This window comes from Rhincodon typus, chromosome 5 (assembly GCF_021869965.1).
Source record: "Rhincodon typus isolate 14 chromosome 5, sRhiTyp1.1, whole genome shotgun sequence".
Classification (NCBI taxonomy): Eukaryota; Metazoa; Chordata; class Chondrichthyes; order Orectolobiformes; family Rhincodontidae; genus Rhincodon; species Rhincodon typus.
The window spans coordinates 103,807,127-103,833,098 of record NC_063336.1 but is presented as its reverse complement, the minus strand read 5'-3'; the positions used below and the strand labels follow the sequence as shown (position 1 = coordinate 103,833,098).

The 25,972-nt window shown below is 39.9% G+C and overlaps 3 protein-coding genes across 5 annotated transcripts in view; all 3 read right to left on the bottom strand.

Moving 5' to 3' along the window:
* Nucleotides 1-3,231, bottom strand: part of iah1 (isoamyl acetate hydrolyzing esterase 1 (putative)) — a 12,313-nt gene extending 9,082 nt beyond the window's left edge. The window contains exons 1-2 of one of the 3 annotated variants that reach the window (XM_048596466.1): nt 3,078-3,183; nt 1,221-1,273 (exon numbers count right to left, since the gene is read on the bottom strand). In XM_048596466.1, coding sequence (XP_048452423.1) covers nt 1,221-1,273; nt 3,078-3,137 — 113 coding nt within the window. In that variant the 5' untranslated portion in view covers nt 3,138-3,183. Of the gene's footprint in view, nt 1-1,220; nt 1,274-3,077 lie in introns of all 3 variants that reach the window. The other 2 variants (XM_048596467.1, XM_048596468.1) reach the window with 2 other exon arrangements.
* Nucleotides 1-25,972, bottom strand: part of LOC125483160 (cleavage and polyadenylation specificity factor subunit 3-like) — an 81,716-nt gene that overhangs the window by 35,441 nt on the left and 20,303 nt on the right. The gene's annotated exons all lie outside the window — the stretch shown is intronic.
* LOC109924290 (cleavage and polyadenylation specificity factor subunit 3) lies at nt 3,807-23,074 on the bottom strand. Its single transcript, XM_020524302.2, has 11 exons — nt 22,738-23,074; nt 21,527-21,685; nt 19,557-19,703; nt 18,877-19,029; nt 17,249-17,357; nt 16,067-16,165; nt 14,364-14,458; nt 13,125-13,212; nt 11,041-11,110; nt 9,247-9,346; nt 3,807-4,465 (listed from the first exon to the last, which is right to left on the bottom strand). The coding sequence occupies exons 1-11, from the start codon at nt 22,837-22,839 to the stop codon at nt 4,361-4,363; spliced, it is 1,227 nt and encodes a 408-aa protein (XP_020379891.2). The 5' UTR covers nt 22,840-23,074; the 3' UTR covers nt 3,807-4,360.

Genomic DNA, 25,972 nt, shown 5'->3' with positions numbered 1-25,972 from the left:
TTGCTCAACTATAAGTTGATCGCTACTTCTACATTTCCTCTTCCCTGTGTTTTCCAAGAACTTATTTTTAAATTTGTTCATTGGATACGCCAGCATTTATTGCCCATCCTGAATTGCACGTTGGGCTGTTAAGAGTCAACCACACAGCTGTGGGTCTGGAGTTACATGTAAGCCAGACCAGGTATGGACAGCAGATTTCCTTCCCTAAAGGCCATTAGTGGATCAGATTGTTGTTTTAAAAAAAAAACAATCGACAGTCACTGTTAGGCTAGCGCTTTACTCCAGACATTTATGAAGTCCAAATGTCACCATTTGCCATGGTAGAATTCAAACCTGTTTGGCCAGAACATTAACCTGGGGGGTGGTGGTTCTGGGTTACCAATCCAGGTACATTATCACTTGGAGATATATCACCCATTCCTTCACTGTCACTGGGTCTAAATCCTGGAATTCCCACTCTAAATGGCAATGTGGGTCAACCCACAGCAGGTGGACTGCAGTGGTTCAAGAAGCAGCTCACCACCATCTTCTCAAGGGCATCCAGGGACAAACAATAAATGCTGGCCAACCAGCAATGCCCACATCCCATTAATGAATTTTTAAGAAAAACAACATCCACTGCCTCTTCGTCAACTCTTTCTGCCCCAGCTGCTAACTCAATTCCATTCACCTCCTTCTGCATAGTGATCAATTTATTTTACAAATGTGTTCATCTTCATGGATGTCAGCCCTGGTTCAATGCCTCAGGCAGGAGCTTGAGAGTTCATGTCCACTCCAGAGATGTTCCAGTGTAGTACTGGGGGACTGCTGCCTTTCAGATAAGACCTTAAACTCAGGCCTGCTGTACTGTCTCAAGTAGATGTAAAAGATCTCTTGACCATGAATCCATTGTCAATTGTCAGAAAAACCCATCTGGTTCACTAATGTCCTTTAGGGAAGGAAACTGCCATCCCTACCTGGTCTGGCCTACATGTGACTCCAGATCCACAGCAATGGTTGACTCTTAAGCACTCTCTGGGCAATTAGGAATGGGCAATGAATGCTGGCCTAGTCAGCGATGACCTTTTTCCATGAATGAATAAAGAAAAAGAAAGGCACTACTTTGAGCAGAAAGGGCAATCCTTAAAGTTGCGATTCGGCAGAACTACAGCATTGTATTTCAATTTGATAAAGACAGCTTCTTTACAGACATCACATCACAGGTAGATTGTTTAACTTACCGAACAAGTCTGTTTGCAATTGCAGCACCCCAACCTCCTTTATCAAAGGACTGCTAAGAAGCAATAAGAGTACAATGCACAATTAACTAACCAAAAAATGTAGGTTTTGCTGCAAATTTCTCCATCAATCCCAGTCCATAATGTAGCTAACTCAGGTGACACAATAGCTTTAAGTCAGATTTTCTTCTCTTCCTCCAGCCCGCCAACATGGTGAAACGAGAATGCCACATGCTATGGAGTGGATTGTTACATCACAAGTAATTGCTGAAATTGCCACTTTATGGAATTAATGCTGAGGCTTTAACTCATAGCTTTATAATAACAAACTCTATTCCTGCCTAAGAAAAGCCATCAAACATTCAAAACAGTCAGGTGTTTAGAAATTCCTGCTTCCAGCAAGGGTGTTCAGCATTTCCAAAAATTCCAATAGAAAGAATCTTATGGACTCTTGTGATATGTCCATTCAGTGCTCTGGGTCTATTCAGTGAATGTATGAAACACATTGTTCAGTATGATATCAAACCTGTAAACCAGCCCATTTGTCCCAGAATGGAATGAGCTTTTTAAAGGAAGCGATGACTTGGGCATGTATCTTACCTTGACTTTTGACACAGCTCCCAATAAGGAAGCCATTACTCTGTTTACTTTAGTTGTTTCCCTTGTTATAGTCCTTATCACTGTTCTCTTAAGACCAAAGGATCCAGATTTGAATATATATGATAAATAGCTACTTTAACGATTCACCACCAGATCGGTTTGGACCATATTAACATACGACTGAGTCCCGCTCGTATCTGCTAAAACTGTCTTCTGTTCCAGGATCTCCTTCTTGCTTCTTTACTACAAATAATCATATGAAAAACCTCTTCCTGCCCCCTCCACAATCACCTCCAACATTATGTGCATGGATTGTTCTTTCACTAAGATAGAGTCTATCCAAGCAACAGAGTCTGATTATTACTTCAGCTAGTTCCATTATCTCACTATGCCAAAATTCCTCTGAAGTTCCCCGCTGCCCTAAGCCTGAAATCTCATTTTTCTCTCCTATCTCCATCATGTCCTCTCTGAGCTCCATTCCCTGTTCACTCAACACTATTCCTGATCAACCACACAACTTCTCATCTTGGCTCTATGTTAGCTGATATTATTCGCTGTCCTCTCTCTCATCAGGTACTGCATCTTTTTTCCGTTAAATCTACCATTATCAAAGAAAGAGCCCCTCCCCTTATGATCCCTGGTCTTCACAAACCTTTGTTTCCAACCCTTATGTCCTCTCCGAAGTCCTCAAACATGACGTTGCTTACCATCTTACTCAGTATTCCGTTTGAACTCTGAATAGACAACTCACCCTGCCACAGTCACCAAAAGTGCTCTTAACATTCATAAAAATTCCTACGTCTGTCTGCAAATGAACTGTCCCTCTTTTTCTGTTTTCATCTGTTTGCAAGCTTTTCTGAGCGGGCAGAGGCTTTGGAAGTCTAAAGCAGAAAGGGATTTAGCAGCCCTAGTAAAGGATTCTGTGAAAGTTAACATGCAGGTTCATGGCAGTTAGGAAGGGAAATGTAACGTTAGCATTAATTTCGAAAGGGCTAGAATACAAGAGCAAGGACTGTATGTACTGCTGCGGCTGTAAAAGGCTCTAGTCAGACCGTAATTCATAGAATCCCTACAGTACGGATAGAGGCCATTTGGCCCATCAAATCTGCACCGACCCTTCGAAGAGCATCCCAACAAACCCACTCTATCCCTGTAACCCTGACATTTACATCTCAAACTCTCAACCAGTTCAGCCACAAACCGGTATTATTGAACCATTGAGTGTCCTTCCTACAGCTCAGAGCCCAGGCTCTCTCCTACCTGAGTGATGGAGTCTCCGAATAAGATCACTTTGGGCCACAGGTGCCTTCGGCCCGACATGGCCGGGTCCCGGTCTGGCGCTCGGCCGCTCTCCTTCCCCCGGAAAACTCTCCCCGCTGCCTACAGGGCCGGGCTGCATTGTTGCTCTCCCCTCATTGAACTCTGCAATGCAGACTCCCCACCTCCCTCAGCCACTGCTTCTCATCGAGACCTTCTAAAACCACTCCTGGCTTCTGAACTACTTTGTGTTTATACTAAGACCCTCATCACGACACAAAAATCACTGTTTTTGTCATATTCGGTACAATACTAAAACAGTACTTCACAAAGGAATAAAGTTTAATATTTCTTAAATTTTCAGAGCGAGTACAGGAGTAATTTGAGATTGAGTGTAAAATGCTTGGGGTGGACAAATGACTCTACCATAGGTGTTTCCCTTGCACAATATCTGGATCTACAACAGAATAATCAATTCCTCTGATTAATTAACAACGTGTGACTTCTACCAGGACGTGAGAAACAGAAAGGGCCGTAATTTTTCTTCTATAAATTCATGTTTCTGTATTTTCTATTTGCAACGAATAATGGAACAACTGAAAGTTAAGATCAAATAAGATTTCCAGCTATTGCATGTTGTGAAGCTTTAATTTAATGAAAGAAAACAAGGATGGCAACGAGCACTATTACCATAATTTTTTTGTTCTGCATTAAAAAAAATAGCACGACAAGAAAATGTAAAATCTTTATTTTAATAAAAACTGCAGTAATTTTTTGCACTCAACAGACACATTACTTATCTGATAAGATTATGACATTTATTATTTACCATCTTGCCAACCAAGACAGACAGCAAAGAGCATGTTTTTTCAGGAACACAATAATTCTTTCTGTCAAACTGTTAGATATACTCACGTATTTGTTTAAGTTTGTTGAAGGTTATCACAAAATTCGTATTTTCAGTATTTTCCCACTGCAAAACGTACACTTTTCTGACTTTGAATTTCAATGACAATGAATATAGTTTCATCAAAATCCAAATTCATCATCATCACCACGACTGCAGGGTTCCACCTTTGAGAATGATTAGGACTAGGCAATAAATACAGGCCTTGCAAGTGAGGCACACATGCCATGAATGAATAAAAAACTAAATTAGATCATTTGTAGAATTTACTTATATGTTTAACAGAACAAAAACAGGATGTCATTAAAACACTACTTCCTACAATCTGAAAATAATACAACTGGACTACTCTTCACATTTATTACTGTTTTTCACAATTTCAGAAGAGTGCTGGGTGCATTGTTTCATAAAGCCGCTGTACTGCCACTTCTACCATTTCTCGAAGTGGTTCATCCTCCACACTACCCTCTTCGCACACAACCACCTACGGGAAAATAAACAAACAAAATTAGCAAAATTTTGAACAAGATACACATGAACAGTGCGGAGCTGGATGAACACAGCAGGCCAGGCAGCATCAGCGGAGCAGGAAAGTTGATGTTTTGGGTCTGAAGAAGGGTCCCGACCTGAAATATCAACTTTCCCGCTCCTCTGATGCTGCCTGGCCTGCTGTGTTCCTCCAGCTCCACACTGTGTTATCTCTGACTCCAGCATCTGCAGTTCTTGCCACCTCACACATAAACAGTGACTGAAGACCAAGTTTGACGGTATTAGGCAAGAACGTTCAAAAGTTGATTGGGGTCGGATGTTTGCAGGTAAAGGAATGGCTGGAAAATGGGAAGCCTCCAAAAATGAGATAATGAGAATCCAGGGACTGTATGTTCCTGTTAGGGTGAAGGGAAGGGCAAGGCTGGTAGATGTAGGGAATGCTGGATGACCAGAAAAATTGAGGTTTTGATCAAGAAAAAGGTAGCATATGTCAGGTATAGACAGCAGGGATCGAGTGAATTCCTAGAAGAGTATAAAGGTAGTAGGAGTATACTTAAGAAGAAATCAGGAGGGCAAAAGGGGACACGAAATACCTTTGGCAAATAGGGTTAAGGAGAATCCAAAGGGATTCTACAAATACATTAAGGACAAAATGGTAAATAGGGAAAGAATAGGGTCCCTTAAAGATCAGCAAGGCTGCCTATGTGTGGAACTGTAGGAGATGGGTGAGATTCTAAATGAGTAGTTTGCATCAGTATTTACTGTGGAGAAGGATATAGAAGATACAGAACATGGGGAAGTAAATAGTGACATATTGAAAAATGTCTATATTACAGAGGAGGTAGTGCTGGACATCTTAAAATGCATGATAGTGGATAAATCCCTGGGACCTGATCAGGTGTACCTGAGAACTCTGTGGGAGGATAGTGAAGTGATTGCTGGGCCCCTTGCTGAGATATTTCTATCATCAACAGCCACAGGTGAGGTGCCGGAAGACTGGAGGTTGGCTAACATGGTGCCACTATTTAAGAAAGGTGGTAAGGGAAAGCCAGGGAACTACAGACTGGTGAGCCTGACATTGGTGGTGGGCAAGTTGTTGGAGGGAATCCTGGGGTACAGGATTTACACATACTTGGAAAGGCAAGGACTGATTATGGGTTGGTCAACATGGCTTTGTGCGTGGGAAATCGTGTCTCACTAATTGATTGAGCTTTTGAAGAAGTAACGAAAAGGATTGATGAGAGCAGAGCAGTGGACATGATCTATATGGAACAAAAACAAAGTTGCTGGAAAAGCCCAGCAGGTCTGGCAGCATCTGTGAAGGAAAAAACAGAGTTAACATATTGGGTCCGGTGACCTTTCCTCAGAACGATCTATAGTAAGGCGTTCAACAATGTTCCTTGTTGTAGACTGTTAGCAAGGTTAGATCACATAGAATAATGGGAGAACTAGCTATTTGGATACAGAACTGGCTCAAAGGTAGAAGACAGAGGGTGGTGGTTGAGGATTGCTTTTCAGACTGGAGGCCTGTGAGCAGCAGTGTGCCACAAGGATCGATGCCGAGTCCACTGCTTTTTGTCTATTATATAAATGATTTTGATGTGAACAAGGGAGGTATGGTTCGTAAGTTTGCAGATGACACCAAAATTGGGAGTGTAGCGGACAGCAAAGAAGGTTACCTCAGAGTACAATGGGATCTTGATTAGATCGGCTAATGGGCCGAGGAGTGGCAGATGGAGATTAACTTAGATAAATGTGAGGTGCTGCATTTTGGAAAGGCAAATCAGGGCAGGACTTATGCACTTAATGGTAAGGTCCTGGGGAGTGCTGCTGAACAAAGAAACCTTGGAGTTCAGGTTCATAGTTCCTTGAACGTAGAGTCATGGGTAGATAGGATAGTGAAAAAGGCATTTAGTATGCTTGCCTTTATTGTTCAGTGCATTGAGTTTAGGAGTTGGGAGGCAATTCTGGTCTCCCTCCTAATAGGAAGGATGTTGTGAAACTTGAAAGGGTTCACAAAAGATTTACGAGGATGTTGCCAGGGTTGGAGGGTTTGAGCTACAGGGAGAGGCTGAATAGGCAGGGGCTATTTTCCCTGGAGCATCAGAGGCTGAGGGGTGACCTTATAGAGGTTTATAAAATCATGAGAGGCATGGATTGGGTAAATAGACAAAGTCTTTTCCCCGGGGTGGGGAGTTCAAAACTAGAGGGCATAGGTTTACGGTGAGAGGAGAAAGATAAGAGGGATCTAAGGGGCAACTTTTCACATAGAGGGTGATGTGTGTATGGCATGAGCTGCCAGAGAGAGTGGAGGAGGCTGGTACAATTACAACATTGAAAAGGCATCTGGATGCGTACATGAACAGCAAGGTTTTAGAGGGATATGGACTAAATGCTGGCAAATAGGACTAGATTTATGTAGGATATCCAGTCAACATGGACATGTTGGACTGAAGGGTTTGTTTCTGTGCTGTATATCTCTATGACTTTATGATACTACATAACTAGAGTGAAACAATTACGAGGTCTATCACTGCACAGTCAAAACATGTTTTGTCAACAGTCTTTGCATGCTTTGTTTAAGTTAGCTTGTAACAAACTCATTATATTTTGTTAGCTAAAGAAACCTGCCTGACTTGTTTTTATTACTAAACCAGCTACAATCTGAGACCCATATAACTGGCCACATCATCACGTTTAAATTTGAAATTTATTGTGACCGCTGGAGTAGAAGAGTGGGGCTAGAAAGAAATCAGTGTACCCCTGCAATCTCAACTGGAACAATCTTGGAACTCTCAAAAGAACTTTAGTATAAAGGCAGATCAAAGCAAGAAATAAAATAAGAACGTTTTAAAAGACACAATTGACTGAAGTGGTTTAACATGAGGCCCCTTTGCACAGCATCCTCGTGAAGTCACCTTAGAGACCATTCGAGGTTAAAGTTTGAATCAATATACTGAAGTGTGAGTTTCTCTGTGCAGATATTATCAAGTCTGTCTGTATAAAGGTCTACAGTCACTGGAAGTGTGTTCACAGGTATAGAATGTATGGAAAAGACTAATGATAGCTTAAATTGTCGCATAAATCTAAACCAGTATTCTCGTTAGAAACAAAAGTGCTAAAATATTCATCTTCAGTAACAAAACAAATAGTAACAAAACTCCAGATAAGCAAGTAAAGAAGGATATTTCTGTGTCTCACAAAGGAATTTTAATTCCCAAATAGGCACAATGCAAAGTAACATCCCTGCCACATAAGTGCCAGGCAAATAACTATCTCCATCAAGAGACCATCACTCTTTAACATTTAATAACATCATCGTCACTGAATACTCCACCTTCAAAATCTTGGAAATTACCAAAGAACAGAAACTGAAAAGGACCAGCCACATAAATACAGTGGTTGCAAGGCCATGTGCCCCACCTGACTCCCCAAAGCCTGTCCACCATCTAAAAGGCACAAGTTAGGAGTCTGATGGAGTAGTTTACACTGGCCTGGCCAGCTCCAACAACTCAGGAGGACAAGGCTCTGGTTTGATTGATACCCAATACACCATGTGAAAACATTCACTCCATCCACACTGGCATACAGTGTTAGCAGCATGTTCCATCCACAAGATGCATTGCAGTAAATCATCAAGACTCCTTTGCTCACATGAAGCAATCTTGTAACCTCTACCATCTAGAAGGACAACAGCAGCAAATGCATGGAGACACCACCACTTCAAATTCCTTACTATACTAAACACAATCCTGACATGTTCAAAATCCTGGAACAGGATCAAGCTGCCATGGAAGTGGTATGGGTGGGTACAATTACAACATTTTAAAGACATTTAGACAGATCCATGGATAGGAAAAGTTTAGAGGGATATGGGCCAAATGCAGGCAAATGGGCCTCAGTTTAGGAATCTTAGTCAGCGTAGACAAGTTGGGCCGAAGGGCCTGTTTCTGTGTTGAGTGACTCTGTGACTTCCCAAACAACACTATGGATGTCCCTACACCACATGAACTGTAATGGTTCAGGAAGGTAGCTCATTCCCACATTCTCAAGGACATTTTAGGTTTGGACATTGCTGGCCTAGCCAGTGATAATCACAACCTGTTAAAGAAATAAAATTTTCACATGCAATTCATTCTGGCGCAATTTACTGAAGTCATTCATCACTGCAGTCTGTTCAGCTCCTTCAGTTACTCCTTTAAACAAGGAAAATGCATCACCTCACATTTGTCTGGATTAAACTCCATCTGATTTATATCCTGCTGTATCCTCTGACAATCCTCCTCAGTATCTGCAACTCCACCAATCTTTGTATCATCTGCAAATTTACTAATTAGACCAGCAACATTTTCCCCCAAATCATATATATCGATCATGAACAGCAGAGGTCCCAGCACTGATCCCTGTGGAACATCACTGGTCACAATCCTCCATTCCGGAAAGCATCCTTCCACCGCTACCTTCCGTCTCCTAAGACTAAGCCAGTTCTGTATCCATCTTGCCAGCTCATCCCTGATATCATGTGACTTCACCTTTTGCACCAGCCTGCCATGAGGCACTTTGTCAAAGGCTTCACTGAAGTCTGTGCAGACAACATCAGCCGCTTTGCCCTCATCAATCATCTTCGCCACCTCCTCAAAAACATGCCAAGGACCATACTCAGGAGGGAACAGCAGGGTAGGGCAAGAGTGTCATAACATGAAGCAGCATAAGAGTTCGTCCTATCTTGCACATCAGCAATTGCCTGACCTGGTCACAAAAGTGGTGAATACTTGCCCGTGTATCCAGAGAAATATTTGCTGCCTTGCCATCAACGGTTACAGACAGTGTATTGCTAGTTTTAGATTTAGTCACACATTCTTGTCCAAACATATCTCTGCAAGGGGAAAAATAATTTTGTTGTTAAACTGTGTTTTCAGAAGGACTGAAAAGACAGAGGTATCACAATTGGCAATCCTGCACTCAATGTTCTCATTGGCAATCCTGTTCTCAATCCTATTTGCACTGCAACATCTGTCACAAAAATACAGTACAAGATTGAATTCAGCAACAATATTCTTCCCAATTGGAAAAGGTCAATATTACTTGCGATTTCTTGCGTATTATTGCTGTGCACAAATATAAAGGGAAGATTATATTTTTCAGAAAGGTGAACATAATAATACAGGAAACACTTGTAGCTGCGGCAAACACAAATCTTCATTGTTGGAAGGAAAGGGATTTGGGGTTGGGAAGATGGGGTCAATAAAAAATACTTTGCCCAGTATGGAACAGAACTGTCCTCACAGTTGCATTATTTTGGATGTCCAGAGTAAGAATAAGAATGGAAGAATTCCATGCTGCTCGGTAGCTTACTGACATAATTTAGTCCATGAAAACATGTTGTCTGGATAGATTCCTTTTGGGGATGCCTGCCAATGGCTCTGAAGTTGATTTTTCACAGAAGCTGCAAAATATGCACTCGAAAATAAGCTCCTTTGTAATATAATAAAACAAAGAACTGTAGATGTTAAAGAGCTGAAACAATCAAATTGCTGGATAATCTCAGCAGGTCATCCATGCATCATTAGAGAGAAAGCAGAGTGAATGTTTCAAGTCCAGTGATCCTTCTTCAGAACGCATATATGAAGAAGGGTCACTGGACTCGAACCATTAACTCTGCTTTCTCTCTACTGATGCTGCCAAACCTGCTGAGATTCTCCATCAATTTCTGCCTTTTTAACACAATCTGACCAGTGACCATGTTCTGTCAAAGCTGTGTGGCCATTAACCAGGAGGTTTGTGTGTAGGCTAAGCACAAGTTGGGGCTTCTTTAAATTACCGTGTGCCAAGTTTTGCAAACAATTTAAAGGGCCTGCACACTAAAATGAACAGTCCACATACAATAAAAATGATCAGAGCAATGTTGCCACTGAGTGCTTTATATTAAAAGCATGCAAGCATAATAATCATTTAAAAATTGTACACAGCTGTAATCACAGTAAAAAGCACTGTGTGTGTGTGTGTGTGTGTGTGTGTGTGTGTGTGTGTGTGGGGAATAAAGTGGCAGGGTGCAATAATAAAGGAGGAAATAAGTATAAGAATTATCTACAGGCAGTTTTAATTTTATGCTGAAATCTATTTTGGATCATTTCCAATCTAAATTTTAAGATTCATGTGCCAGTTCATTTAAATTAGCAGTTAAATCATTACATCCACAAGCTTCTACTATCTTGACAGGTTTGTGTGAGGTTCTGCTTATTTTGACCCAGAAGATTTAGACCTAGCCAATTATTCACTGAACAAATTTGACTTCAACCAGCCTTTCAGAGAGAGGCAACGGGCAATTACTTATCCAAAACCAGAGAATTCTGAGGCCAAGTCACCTGCAGACAGTCTTACACAACTCTTAGTGATGGTTTTCAGAGCCTATGGAACAATACATCTGTTTCTGGGGTTAGGGAACACACACACACAAATATGTCGACAAAAAACATGTATCAACAAGGTTTCATATATGTCAGTTACAAGGGCCAACTAAATTAGGAATTTTGTTTACTCACTAGAATTCAAACAAATGAAGCAACTTACTCGAGCATAATCTCTAGCCTCTTTGCATACATTTCTTTGTCAAATTTTTTGCTTGAGTTTTGCTGCACAACTAGAGAAAAAAGAAACATTTTACTATCAATATATTTATTAGATAAAACAACACTTAAAAAGCTGAGGGGTACATCAGTGATACTAAATAGGAACTGATGACCTATTTTTGGTTTATATGGCACAAAGCGAGTTCTACTGTAATTGTTATGACACGGAGACAGATAGCTGAACTATCTGTATTTGCAATATAGTAAAATGAAAACCTTGAAGAATCTCAATAGTTACTCAAATGGTTCCGAACCAGTCTTTTGAATAACTAATTCCAGATTTTGTGAATAATTAATTTCAGACACCGGTTTTATATCTTACACAAACTAGTTAACAATTTACTAAAGATACAATAATTTTAGCACAGCAAAAAAAGGAGGTAATCGAATTAATGCCTAGGCATTAAACCAGAAATATTTGTTTTCACCCTCCCATTCACACAAAAGACAGACAAACAAACAAACATAGCCAAGACTTAAATAAAAGAAAACAACAAATGTGCCAGATTACTCAAATGGTTTTCATGGTGTATTGTTTCAAAGGTTTAGATGTGGACTCATCGCTTGCTTTTCAAGAGATGTCAATCAGGGTCACCTTTTCAGTTCACTCAGGTAAAGGTCGTAATACTTCTAACTCAGCTTTCTACTCTTTAAGCTTCCAAAAGCTGTTAAGGGAGGTTAGGCAGGGAACTTTTAAATCTTCACGCTGTATGATCAGCAGCCAATCCTTCCTCCTCAGAAAATAGAGTTTAGAAAAAACAACTTCAACTATGGTCCCACCCTGATAGACTGACCATCTTTTCAAGATTACCATTCAAGATCTGCCATCTGCTTGAGTAGTAGGCCTCTTCTAGACTTGCTGGAACCAACTCCAGGTACTGACCTCATTAATAGCCCACTTTTGCTATCTGTTTAAACGCAATGCCCTTCTCCCAGACTCACTATGTCTGCAGAAACCTTTGTAATCAAGAATCAGCCTATGATTAATCTCCAAACCTAGCCTCACAAACAAATAAAAGATTGCTTGTTTTGTTCTTTTCCTTTTACCACCAGCTGTTTCCCAAAGTCCACAAGTCATCTTCAGCTCACAATTTTCAGTTCACAGCTCCAAGCCAAAATTGATTTTAAAAAAATTAAAGAAAAATTAGCGAGAGCTCTAACACAATAAATAAATATCCACTATACAGGTTTTAAAACTATAACTAAATTCTGAAACAGAAAACAAGTCATCAAAAATATGTTTTCTTTTCTGAAGAAGGGTCTAGGCCCGAACCATCAGCTTTCCTGCTCCTCTGATGTTGCTTGGCCTGCTGTGTTCATCCAGCTCTACACCTTGTTATATCAAAAATATGTACTTCGATTCATTCAGTAACGTGAGGCAGAAATGATTCCATTCTGCAGAATAAATTAACTGGCTGAGAATTGCTGAGTTCAACAGAATAATCAATTTATTTTTTCTGTTGCATACCTTAGAATGCAGATGCCAGACTGTTTTGTTTGTTATAGTGCCTGCCTAAAATAGCAATACTATTAGTGGATTCCTTATCATAAACAGAACACAGTAAAGCCTCACAGTTGTCAATGCAACAAAACACCACAGTTCCATTCTTGGCTGGGGGAGAAAAGAAAGGTCTACATTAGTAATAAAATACTGAGACCCAAAGGTTTCAAGATTTAACTTCTGAGCCTGTTCTGAGATAGATAATTTCTACTAGGTCAGCTGTTTCTAGTCCCTCAACAGATCTTGATTACTCGAAACAAACAGAAAAATCTATTAGGTTTCCTGACTGCCAGCCTGTTGAAATGTGTGCAGTGACGATAGGATCATGTTCAGATTGCTAAGTCCTTTAATGGTTGCATAATCATTAAGAAGAATGAGCAGGAAAGGTACTGGAGGCTTACCAGCTTCCAGGAACTCTCACTCCAAAACAGGTGATACTTTCAGCTGAGATGGAACAAAATTGGTTTGAAAAAGCAAGATCATACACGAAGAAGCAAAAATGGAAGCAATGCAAGTGCACCCACCTTTCTGTGCTTTAGGGTTTGACTGCACTTCCAGAATCACTGTCATCACTGCATCTGCATACATGTCATTTAATGGATTTGCCACCCACTAAGGAGAAATAAAGGTTTTATTCTAAAATAGCAAATTCAGTTTGTTTAATCATGTGATAGTTTGCTAATTTGATCTCAGTCACAAATTATTGAATGGAGTGTAAAATATATGCAGTTACATAAAAAGACAAGAATGTTACTCAAAGTTATTAGAAATAAACATGAACTAAAAATTGCAGTCATCAGAAAACCCCAATAAATATGACAGTAACGACAGTGACTGCAAGATGGCTACTGATGAGGGGCCAATATTGACAAGTAGTTAAATTGAGAATACTGATCTATAAATCAGTAAAATTTCAATAAGAGAGAAATGTACTGTCAAAGTGCTTTGATTTGGAATAGGTATTAAAATTCAGATCCTCTCCACCTGCTTAGGTGAATGTAAAAGATCCAACTTAATGATCTAATAAAGAACATGGCAGTTCTTTTATCCTGCGATCAACACCATCGAAATAAATCAACTGATCATTTATCTGAAAGTTGTTTGCAGAAATTTGCTTTGTGCAATTCTACTGCCACATTCAATTTCACAGCAATAGTGACTACACTTCCAAACTAATTCACTAATTGTAGAGTGCTTTGGCATATTGCAATGATACGAACACGCCTCCACACATTTGAGATCTTTTTTCTTCCGTGGGTAATCAGTAACTCACTTGACCATACCTCATGAGTCAGCCTTGGCTCCACTAATAGTGCTGTATCCTCACAAGATTCTGGTTTCAGGTCCCGACAGGTCTTGAGCTCAAAAATCAAGGCTAACACTTCAGTACAGTGCTGAGAGAGCGTTGCACTTTTGGAAGGTGCTGTCGTCTGGAAGGTATGTTAGACTGAGGCTCTGTCTGACATTTCAAGTGGATGCCAAAGATCCCATGGTACTAATTCAAGAATAAGGGAATTTCACATCCATTCCCTCCCCCCACCAACCCCACCAGTATCCTGGTCAATATTTATCCCTCAATCAATGCCACCAGGAAGAGATTATCTGGGTTGTAGGGAATTTACTGTGAGCATTGGCTGTCATTTTCCCTACAGTGAATACACCTCAAAAGTTTTTCAATGGCTGTAAATATAAATGCAAGTTTGTCTTTCTTTCTTATATAAACAAAGGAGAAAAATATTCGAAAGAGAACACAGTAAACTCACCTCCAGCACAACCATGCCTGGTTCTTGAACCAGTGTGATAGCTTTGAAGACTCTCAGTGCTGGCTTTTCCTGAACTTCGATTTCTTCCACATCATCTCAAGGGTAAAACATTGTTCAATTAGAATGCTTATCATTTTTATTTCAAAAGCAATGATTAGAAATTAAGAACTGATTTTGAATGCTTAAAATGTTTAAAATTCTAAGATACTGCATAGTTTCTGTACATCTGATTTGCTCAACACATTTTATCAAGATATGATAACACAAGAGTGATATCTGACAGGAACACCAGTCTTTGAAACAAATGCTCTCCACTGACTGAGTAAGCAAAATGCACTGCATGGGTGTAGCAGTGAGGTATATGGAACAGCATATTACATTTGGATCCCATATCTGTGTTGAGATAACAACTAAGGAGGTCAGAAATGTACGAGCAACTGACCATAGTAATTCTAATTTGAGAAGCAAAAATAAAGTAACCGCTGTTGGGAAAATGTCTGGTTCACCAGTGCAACAAACATTGAGGATTGAAAATGCCCAACTTTACCAACAAGTTGAAGTAAAGGGTTCACATTCTTCAGCACAGAGCTATCAGCAGATTGTGAATAAAGCTGAACCAAAGGAAATGAGCTGCGTGCAACTCCATACAACCCAGACCAATGTCCACAAATTCAGGACACAGTTGAAAACAAGAAATTAGCTATCTCAAAACTCCAGTATATTGCAAAGAAGCACATACTATTTTTTCCACAGAGCAGGTATCTGCCACAATGGAAATTCATCAGCTTAAAGCTCCCCCAAGATGATGTTAAGGGCAACTTCCGGAGTTAGCTGGGAAGATGTCTCCAGAAAGGAAATTGGGGCAATGAAGGGTCATCCAGATAAGGTGACGGACCAACCACCTGGGTTAGCAGAACATCTTCTACAAAGGACATCCAATAGACAGAAGGTCCTCCAGCGGACAGACAGTTTACCAACCATGCAGGGTCAAGAACAGTCCTTAAAGCAAAGACTGGACAATCATCCAAGTCTGAAGAGAAGGTGTTCTAGATCACCTGAATTTGTGATGTCGAGAGACTTGGGCAATGGGGTAGTGGTAAATGTGCACAAGTGTTAACTACAGGGGTGGGGAAAAACTTTGGGAAGCTGTTGCATTAGGTAATGGTTCTGTAAAGGTTAACGCTGAAGATTACATAATCCTCTACCAAATTGGTTTCTCCTTGCTAAAACTCAATAGTGGCTAATCCTCTACTACTTTAGACCAATTAGGCTGTTAGACCCAGTCAAAGGCAAGAGAATCAGTGGCATCCTTCTGCACACAAACATCATACTTTAAATTCTCAAGGCCCTTAATCTATGGAATTTTCTTCCTCAGAGAGCAGCAGAAACTGGGTAATTGACACACTCAAAGTCAAGATTGACTTCTGATTGACAAAGAAGTCAAAGATTATTAGGACAGGGACAGCAGGTAGGGAAGTGGAAACCACATTAAGACCAGCCATGACTTAATGAAAGGTACAGCAGGTTTGAGGGGGCCAAATGGCCTCCACTTGCTCCCAATTCTTGTTTTCTTTTGCACTCACTGTCTAGACTCAAGTGAAAAATAGTCAACATTGCAAAGTAAGGCATGATGGACAAATGGCCAGTGGTTAGTAGCTTCATGGAAGGGGAGGGAACAAAAGAAAGCAGAATTATATACAAACCTGCAATGATCTGAAGGTGTTGTGCCAGGAGCATGAAAGATCCTGAGTACTGAATGGCCTGTGTCTGTGTCACCGTGCTCATTGCCAAATCAGTATAATCTGATAAAAAGGGAAATATGGTAGTTTATACTTTTAAGTTTGCATACTTTAAACATTAGTTTCTGAAATACAGAGGAATCAACTACATAAAACTACAAACAGTTTGTTCCTAGGTTCATATTCACTTTAGAGTTTCAAATAAATATACATCTAACCATTCCACTAGCTCAAAGTAGCGCTGTCCCCAGTATTCTTCCTCTCCCCTCTGCTGCCCTCTCCCCATGATTTCCTTTCACATTGTTCTTCAATGCAACCTCCAGTGTGAACAGGACTGCCCACACAGCATTTCATTAGGGCATTGAATCTGTAACACTAAGAATAAAGTTAAATGATGTTTTTTTCAGATCAGTGAGAGGTGGATAATGTGCAAGAAGGATCCAAATTCTGATCCCTCCTTAACTTTTTAAATATTTGTTTGTAGGATGTAGGTGACACTGGCAACCCCTAGATGCCCTGATCATTGTAGGCCAGACTAAGTTTCCCTTTTCCGAAGGACATCAGCAAATCAACATTATGCATTCCAACCGTGGGAACAGTTTCTTTCAATTCATGTTGTCTAGAGCCCTCATGGTTTTAAGAATCTCTATCAAATAACACTCTAAGACATTGGAGCAGAAATAGGCCATTCACCCTGTAGAGTCTGTTCCATCTTTCAATGAGATTATGGCTGATCTCATAATTCTCAACTCCACATTTCTGCCTTTTCCCTTTAAGCTTTGATTGCCTTACTGGTTACAAATCAGTCTATCTCAGCCTTGAAAGCCCCTTGCTGTAAAGAATTCCACAGATTCACAACCCTTAGAAAATATTTCTCCTCGTTTCTGTCTTAAATGTGCAGCCTTTTATTCTGAGATTATGTCCTCTCGTGCTAGACTCTTCCACAAGGGGGAAACATCTTTCTGCACCTAGCCTCTCAAGTCCCCTAAGGAAATCTCCTCTCAAAGGAGGGCATCCTAGCTTCTTCAATCTATTCATACAATCCTTTATCTCTAGAACCATTGTTTTAAGTATTTTCTGCATACTATCAAAAGCTTTCATAGCTTTCCAGTATAAATTGGTAAACAGGGAAAAATATTTACATACTGGATAGGTCAGATGGAATAAGTATGTGATAGTTGAAGTTTCTTTTTACAAGTATTCCTGAGATCCTTTGACCTTGATCTGCCTTTTTATCTGCCAAGGAGCCCATCACCTGTCAAAAATATTAAAACTATTAAGATGAAAATGTGATTTTTTTTAACCTTAACCTGATTTAAACACTTGGAAAGATGCAACTCTCTCTAAACATCTGCGTTTCCATCTAAATGTCAGTCAACTACTAAATACTCTGAACTTCAACCAATATAGAACAGAATAAATTTGTAAGGGATGATGGGAGAGAAATCTGGAATGATTTACCAAAGTAAACAGAAATTATAAAAGTGCAGAAACTCAAAAGCAAATACACCACCAAATTATAGTCAAGTTTTGCCTTTTTTGGAATGATTTTCCTTTTCCTGGTGCGACCTCTTCAAGAAATATTTCTCAGAGCAAGCAGTTTCTAATTATCAACAAATGCAAATATGTTCATTTTTTATCAGATATGTTTAAGTTTTACAGCTTGCATTGGCATGCCTTTCAAAAAGACTCTTTACAGCTAAAAATGTTCTAACCCTTTAATAGCTTAGTATAAATATGTAGCCAGATAAACCTTTCCATTGAGTTAAACATAGAATTGAGACAAAAAAAGATTGTGTGCTCTCTTTGTTAATTAGAAAAGATTGTTTTGTGCTGTTCATTTATTCTGGCTTTGTTAACTCTATGAGCAATGACCTTTTACAAATTAAATGCAAAATAAAAATGTGATTGCGATGGAAATTAATGAATCTACAAATGAAAACTTTTTACGCACTAAATTCCATAAGGAACAGAAGCATTGAATTATGAGAAATGTGTCATTCAAGAAGTTACAAAGCAGCAACAAAAGTGTAAAAAATAAAAACTACAGTAGTTATTCTTTTAGTATCTGCAATACAATTTGAGAGTTCACTATGCCTACAGAAACAAGACTAGGTGGTCACAAGTGTGTGCATCATGCAAAACACATGACCACACTGGTACAGTGCTGTTCCAAATGTCTGAGAATTAGCACGCATGGTCAATTTCACTCAATATTACACATGTAATTAGAAATCACTCAGCCAGCATTTACAGGTGGAAGGAACGATTACAGGACTGCAGAAGATAATATAGTCATTTGAAATTCTGACATGGAACACTTATCCACTATGAGATTAACCAAATAGTTTTGGGTCTGTGAATTAACAACCTTACACTAAAATCTTCAAATTCAATTTATGTACTTGCTAACATGTCAAATTCTCAGTATAACAAAAGGAGAATAGGATAATTAAATGTTTCAGCTGACAGAAGTGTTTATGTAATTAGCTCTGGATTTGATATTTACTCCTGAATCCACCTTGATAAACTTATACTGCAGGCAGCAGAGCCATGCAGAACAGGAACGCCCCAGATTCCACGTTGGTTATGCTGAAATTACCCTTGTACCATTTAAACAAATAGGAGAGTTGTCTAATAACAAATTGGAAAGTCAATACCTGTAAATGACAAGAGGAAATTGGTAGGAAAATTAAAACACACAAAAAACAAAAACTTTATATCAGTGCCACTGGAAAGATGTTGTTCCCATTAGAAAAAAAGTGAAATCCTACTTTGGCCAGCTTTTCGCCTCTGAAGTATAATGTCACAGCTTCAGTGTTGCGTGGATTGTGAACTTCAATATGAACTTCATCGTTATCTTCATATTCTCGGATAAGCGCTGCCTTCAGCCTGGCCATTTCGTTCTGTTCACCATGGACAAGCAACTACAAAGAAGTCCCAGATGACTATAAGTAAATTGCAATCAATGCACAGCACTTTACAATATTAAACAAATCTCTCAATCCTTACAAAATTAAATCACAATATTCATCTCAAGTATTCAGGAAAAAAAGTAAGAAAGCATAGGGTGTAATTCCAACGTGGTTAGATTCCCCATTTGGTCATCCTTTAGGAAAAAGGGAGCAGAAAAAGAATACTTGGCTCAAGTGTAGAGAACCAGCCATGATATCTAATCCCAAACATCATCCAGTGATCTATACTGGGAAAAGCACATGTAGATGTTATCTGGTGTCTGCTGACTGCTGCTTCCGATTAAGTTCTGGGCTAACAGATGAAGTCTGGCCAACTTGATGATAGTATCATTGCCCTAATTTGTGGACGTGCACTCTAACAGGAGTCAGAAACTTAGAGGGACAAAGAAAGGAAAAGAAGAAATATTTGAGGGTGGGCGGTGGATGGTGTAGAAGATCTGGAAAATATAAATTAAATATTTTAACAGTTCTGTACTAACCACATGTGGTGGTTTCAATGCACGGATAAATTCACTGGTCTGCTGATAATCTGTATGTGCAGAGAACGAGATGTAATCAACTGACATCTTCAATGGTAATTTCTGTCCAGACATGGTAGTTACCTCCTCAGGCTCTGACATAATATGCTGCAATTTAGGAAACAGAATATAAACATTGATAGTACAACATCAGCCTTGTCCAGTAGTTACTAAAAAAGCACAAACTTTACACTACTTATGAAACAGAAAAAAAGAATTCAGTGCCTGCTGTGTTTCTTAACTATGGTAAGTATATATTTCTACAACTCCTTTTAAAATACAAAGTCACTTCTTCTGTGTAAGAATCAAACAAAAATAATTCCTTTACCCTTGTCAAATCTTATTCATCACTGCTATTTGTTTCACTCAAGATTATTTTAATAAACACTTCAAAAAAAGCCAACATAATTTTTTAGTTAGGTGTTTGGGGAAAAAAGAAGGATCTCCTTATAAAGAAAGATTGAGCAGGTTAGCCCTCCCCCACTGAAGTTTAGAAGAACGAGAGAAAATCTAATTGAAACACACAAGATTTTGTGTAGACTGAATAGGCTGGACACCCCAGGAAATTTCTTCTTGTGGGGAAGAATAAAATGAGGGGACATAGTTTAAGTGTGTCTCCCTTTTTTGACAGATGAAGAGCAAGGGGTGGTTAAAAATTTCTTTCCCAGAAGGTATTGGAAGCTGGTCCTTTAGAATTATTCAAGGCTGAACTAGATTTCTGATAGACAAGGGAGACAGGGAATATTATGGTGCGGTCAAGAAAGTGGAGCTGAGATCACAACTAGATCAGCCATGATCTTAATGAATGGCACAGCAGGCATGAAGGGCAAAGAGGTCCTTCTTCTGGTCCCAAATCCTATATTCCTATGGATAATCTTCTGAGGGATTGTGAATCATTGTGGACTTCCAAGTCCATCTATGTAAACATGTAGATATCACTCCTTGTTTGTGCATCAAACCATCCAGCAGCAAGCGTGGCCCCAAAATGTCATTTCAGCACCAAGGTCACAAACATGAAAGGACTGGGCTCGTTGGCTGATAACTTGTATTTGAGGCTGTGGTAATATTTCTCTATGGCTCAGCAACTCAAGCCAAGTCTAAATCAATTTCCCTTCTGTAGCAGAAATATTTAGTCTTCACTTCGGAGTGCAATCATTGCCAATGCTGGAAACTTGATGTGAAGTTAACTTTGGAGGTTGGCTAGTTTCTAACTATAGTTATGTAGATGCGCAGAAAGCACCAAAACAAATAGAAAATGCTGAAAATCTGGAATAAAAATAAAGTGCTGGAAATACTTAGCAGCTCTAGCAGCGTCTGTGTACAGAGAAACAGAGTTGACAGTTTTTCAGGGAGGCGGTGATGTAATGGCACACTGGACTTTTATTCCAGAACATCAGGATAATGTTCTGGGACAAGGTTTTGAACCCCATCATGGTGAATGGTGACATCTGAATTCAATAAACAAAAAAAAAATTTTGGAATATAAAGCTAGCCTAATGGCAACCACTGTCGATTGTCATAAAACCTCATCTGTTCATTAATGTTCTTGACAGAAGGAAATCTGCTATCTTTACCTGGTCGTCTCCAGACCCACAGTAATGTGGCTGACTGTTAGCCTCCCTTGTGCCAGTTAGAGATGGGCAATAAATGCGGGCCTAGCCAATGATGCTCATATCCCATGAACAAATAAAAAGACTTCTTCAGAACTCCGTTTCTCTCTTCACATTCATTCAAATATAAATAAATATCACAGAACACTTTGAAGACTGTTTCTTTATCACTAAAACATGTGATTAAATTGGTCAGTAACATTATTAGTGAACACTAATTGTTCAAGATCCAAATCATTAAAATAAGGGCTAAAATACACATTAATTCAACAAAAATCAAATAGAAGAGCTTGAAAAGGTTTATGTTATCTGATTACATACCTTTGCAAGTGTGCCTTCAACACAGTAACCAGCAATAATGACACCATTCCTCTTATCGGTGCACCAGCTTTCAAACAGTTCTCGGGACAAACCACTCTGCATCATACCCGGAGAAGCCATCACTACACTTGGACCAATGTCATCAAAATGGTCCATGCTCTTTAAAAAGAACACAGAAAAAAAAACTCTGAGCAATAATAATGATCACTTTTTAATAATCTCTAACTGGCTTATCATAAAAAGGTTTTTAAAACTGTAAAGTGACACTTGCATTAATTAGACTGAAAATATTTTACATAATTATATCAAAACAGATGTCACTGAATTAATTTCATTTCTATTTCCCTCACCAGCTACTATATTGCCTCTCACTAAGATTACTTATTTGGTGCCAACTCATATCATACTATAGGTGATTTGTGACATTCATTTAGATGTACTCAGTAATTTCTTGTATTTGGGTGCATCTTGAAACAATCAAGATGGATTGAACTGTTTTGAAACCAATACCTCCAAATTTAAATGTTCATTCTTTATATGCAAGGTACCACATTTCAATTTATTTCACTCAGGGGCCAAATGAGCAAATTTCAGAATGATTTGTTCTGTAAGGATTAGAAAAGCAGTATAGTAAGTCTTCCAGCATATCTGCCTTGCATTCAAACTCCACCCCCTTGCAGACAGCTAACCTATCACAAGCTGCAGCGTTCCCTGACTGCTGCTGTTCCCCATACTGGCAGCCATACCCTCTCAGCCTTGCCCTAATAGTGGCTGCTGTTCCCTCACAGCCTCTCCTCCTACCCATTCCTATACATCCACTGCCATTATTCTGGTCCTCCGTAAATTCCAGCCGGTTATCACTGCTTACTTTCCTACTACTGGCTTCTCTTTGAATCCCCAACCATTTCCCTAGTGAGCCTACTGGCACAAATATCAGTGAGAAAGAGCCTGTGATTGGATGAGCAGCTCTTTACATTCGCACTTTTTTGTATTTGAGTGCATTTTGAACACCACAGTGATAAACCCTTGGTGGGCAGGTATCAGGGCTCATGGGCTCTATGTTGGGACAACCCTGTTACCAAAAGATTATATCCCATAGTCTCTATTAACTTTCTTATGAAAATACCACAGTGTACAATTTTTTAAGAAGTCTTGCTGCACAAAATACCCCACATACACTAGTTGAATTCGGGTGGCAATATACGACTTACCTTTAAGTTGCTGATGTGTTTGAAGACAAAAGGGTTGTTAATACTGATCTGTTTGCGAATTTTCTCATTCATTGCGTTGACATAGGTTTGGTATACAGCCATACATTTTTTTGCCAGGGATGAGGCATAGTAGATAGGGATGTCATGTAGCTCTGGATGGTTCTGCCAATATTCATCTGCATATAAAAGTAAAACTCCAAGCAATAAGTTTTTAACCTCATGGCTTCGGATGACATTGCCAAACTGGATGAGAAGGACAGATCTTCAAAGAACCCGAAAGAAAATAGTGTGGGAGCAGGAAGAGAAACCATTGCTAGAAGTTCTTTGATTATGACTGGATGAATGAGAATGGAACTAAGTGAGATCTGTTCCAAAGCATAACAGACGAGGTGTGGAAAATGATTTTGTGACAATTATGAGAAACACTGCAGAGAGGTCAAGGAGAAAAAGGAAAAAAGAATGAATGATAGTCAATTAAATATGTGTCATTTGTCACTTTAATTAGGGACTACGCCACTGTCTTAAGAAAACTCAATTAAGATCATCTTAGTAGGAAACTGAGAGTAGCACCCTATTCCAACACTGAATCTTGCACAACTCAGTTTAGCATCACAAAGTTTTGCTAGGTATGCCTAGTTGGAATTTTGCCATGACATCTGTATCCTTTCAAACTCCAGTCAATGTTTTAAACCACTACTGTAAGATAGACTTGAAAAAAAAATTGACCAAATAATTATCTAATGGAGAGAAACTTCAGAATGCTTCAGGGCAGAGGGATCTGCGAGTCCTCATGGATGAATCATAAAAAACTAATTTGCAGATACAGCAGAAACTAAGGAAGGTGTGGAAAGGATTTTTCTTCGTGGGGGAATCTAGAACGAGAGGTTATAGTTTGAAGATAAGGGCTAGCAGCTTTAAAAACAGAAAGAAGGAGAAATTACTTCTCTCAAAGAGTCTTGAATTTGTGGCATTTATTATCTCAGACTGTGGTGGATGCTGGGACATTGAGTAAATTTGAAGAGATAGACAGAATTTTAATTAGTAACAAGTTGAGGGGTTATGGAGAGTTGGCAGGAAAGAAGTTGAGGCCAAGATGAGATCTACCAATGATCACATTGAATGGTAGAGGAGGGTAAAGGGGCTGAATTGTCTACTCGTGCTCCTAGTTCTTATGTAACCCAACTTTCCCAGTGATATCCAAGTATTTTACACACACAACTTTTGTTTCAGGGTTTTTCCCCTTGATTACTTAGTAAATGCACAAGCAGACATTATTTAGTCAGCTAGGGTGGCCGATTTCTAGTAATGTTGAGGCTGGTTGGCTCGCCGAGCTGGTTTGTTGTTCCGCAGACGTTTCGTTACTGTGCTTGGTAACATCCGCAGTGCAGCCTCTGATGAAGCATCGGTGTGTTTTCCCGCCTGGTTTTTACGAGCGAGGTGGACAATGGGGACCCAGTGGATGTGGTGTACCTAGACTTCCAAAAGGCCTTTGACAAGGTGCCGCACAAGAGGCTACTGCATAAGATAAGGATGCATGGCATTAAGGGTAAAGTATTAGCATGGATAGCGGATTGGTTGACTAACAGGAAGCAAAGAGTGGGGATAAATGAGTGCTATTCTAGCTGGCAGTCAGTGACTAGTGGTGTGCCTCAGGGATTGGTGTTGGGACCGCAATTATTTACAATTTATATAGATGACTTGGAGCTGGGGACCACGTGTAGGGTGTCAAAGTTTGCAGATGACACTAAGATGAGTGGCAAAGCAAAGTGTGCAGAGGACTGTGAAACTTTGCAGAGGAACATAGATACATTGAGTGAGTGGGCAAAGGTCTGGCAGATGGAATACAATGTAAATAAATGTGAAGTCATACATTTTGGTAGGAGTAATAGTAAAAAGGATTATTACTTGAATGGTAAAAAGTTGCAGCATGCTGCTATGCAGAGGGACCTGGGTGTCCTTGTGCATGAATCACAGAAGGTAGGTCTGCAGGTACAACAAGTAATTAGGAAGGCAAATGGAATTTTGTCCTTCATTGCTAAAGGGATTGAAATAAAAAGCAGAGAGGTTATGTTGCAGCTGTACAAGGTGCTGGTGAGGCCACACCTAGAGTACTGTGTGCAGTTTTGGTCTCCTTACTTGAGAAAGGATGTACTGGTACTGGAGGGGGTGCAAAGGAGGTTCACTAGGTTGATTCCGGACTTGAGGGGGTTGGCTTATGAGGAGAGACTGAGTAGATTGGGATTATATTCATTGGAATTCAGAAGATTGAGGGGGGATCTTATAGAAACATATAAAATTATGAAGGGAATAGGTAAGATAGAAGTAGAGAGGATGTTTCCACTAGTGGGTGAAGTTAGGACAAGAGGGCATAGCCTCAAGATTAGAGGGAGCAGATTTAGGACTGAACTGAGAAGGAATTTCTTCACCCAGAGGGTTGTTAATCTATGGAATTCCTTGCCCAGTGAAGTAGTTGATGCTACTTCAGCAAAGGCTTTTAAAAAAAAGGTAGATTTTTTTTGAACAATAAAGGAATTAAGGGATACGGTGAGAATGCGGGTAAGTGGATCTGAGTCCACGAAAGGATCAGCCATGATCTTATTGAATGGCGGAGCAGGCTCGAAGGGCCAGACGGCCTACTCCTGCTCCTAGTTCTTGTGTTCTTGTGTAAACTCTGGGATCCGTTGCGATGGATTGCCTCACTTCTGGGTTTCCTCCGTAGTGGAATGTATATGGGGTCGAGTTCAATGTGTTTATTAATAGCATGCTTCGTGGATTGCCATGCTTCCAGGAATTCTCGTGCTTGTCTCTGCCTAGCCTGTACCAGGATCTTGTGTTGTCCCAGTCGAAGTCGTGGTTCTTCTTGTCCATGTGGATTGAGATGAGTGAGTATTGGTCATGTCTTTTTGTAGCCAGTTGGTGTTCATGTACTCTTGGTGTTAGTTTCCTTCCTGTTTGTCCAATGTAGTGTTTCTCGCAGTCTCTGCAGGGGATCTTGTAGATGACATTGGTCCTGTCCATGGCGGGGAGTGGGTCTTTAATTCGGGTGAGCACTTGGGGTACGGTTGATGTGGGCTTGTGTGCCACTCTGATGCCCAGCGGTCGTAGAAGTCTTGTGGTGAGTTCTGACGTGTTCCTGATGTAGGGTAGTGTGATGAGTGTGTCAGGGCATGTAGAATCTTTCTGATGCTGTTCCTGTAGGCATCTCCTGACCCAGTTCTTTGGATATCCATTATCC

Coding starts and splice junctions, on each gene's coding strand:
- LOC109924290 (XM_020524302.2), bottom strand. CDS start 22,839: ATGGCTGTATACCAAACCTATGTCAACGCAATGAATGAGAAAATTCGC. Junction 21,686..22,737: donor AACACATCAGCAACTTAAAG/GTAAGTCGTATA, acceptor TTCTTTTTAAAG/AGCATGGACCATTTTGATGA. Junction 16,166..17,248: donor TATTCCATCTGACCTATCCA/GTATGTAAATAT, acceptor CCTTTTTATCAG/ATTATACTGATTTGGCAATG.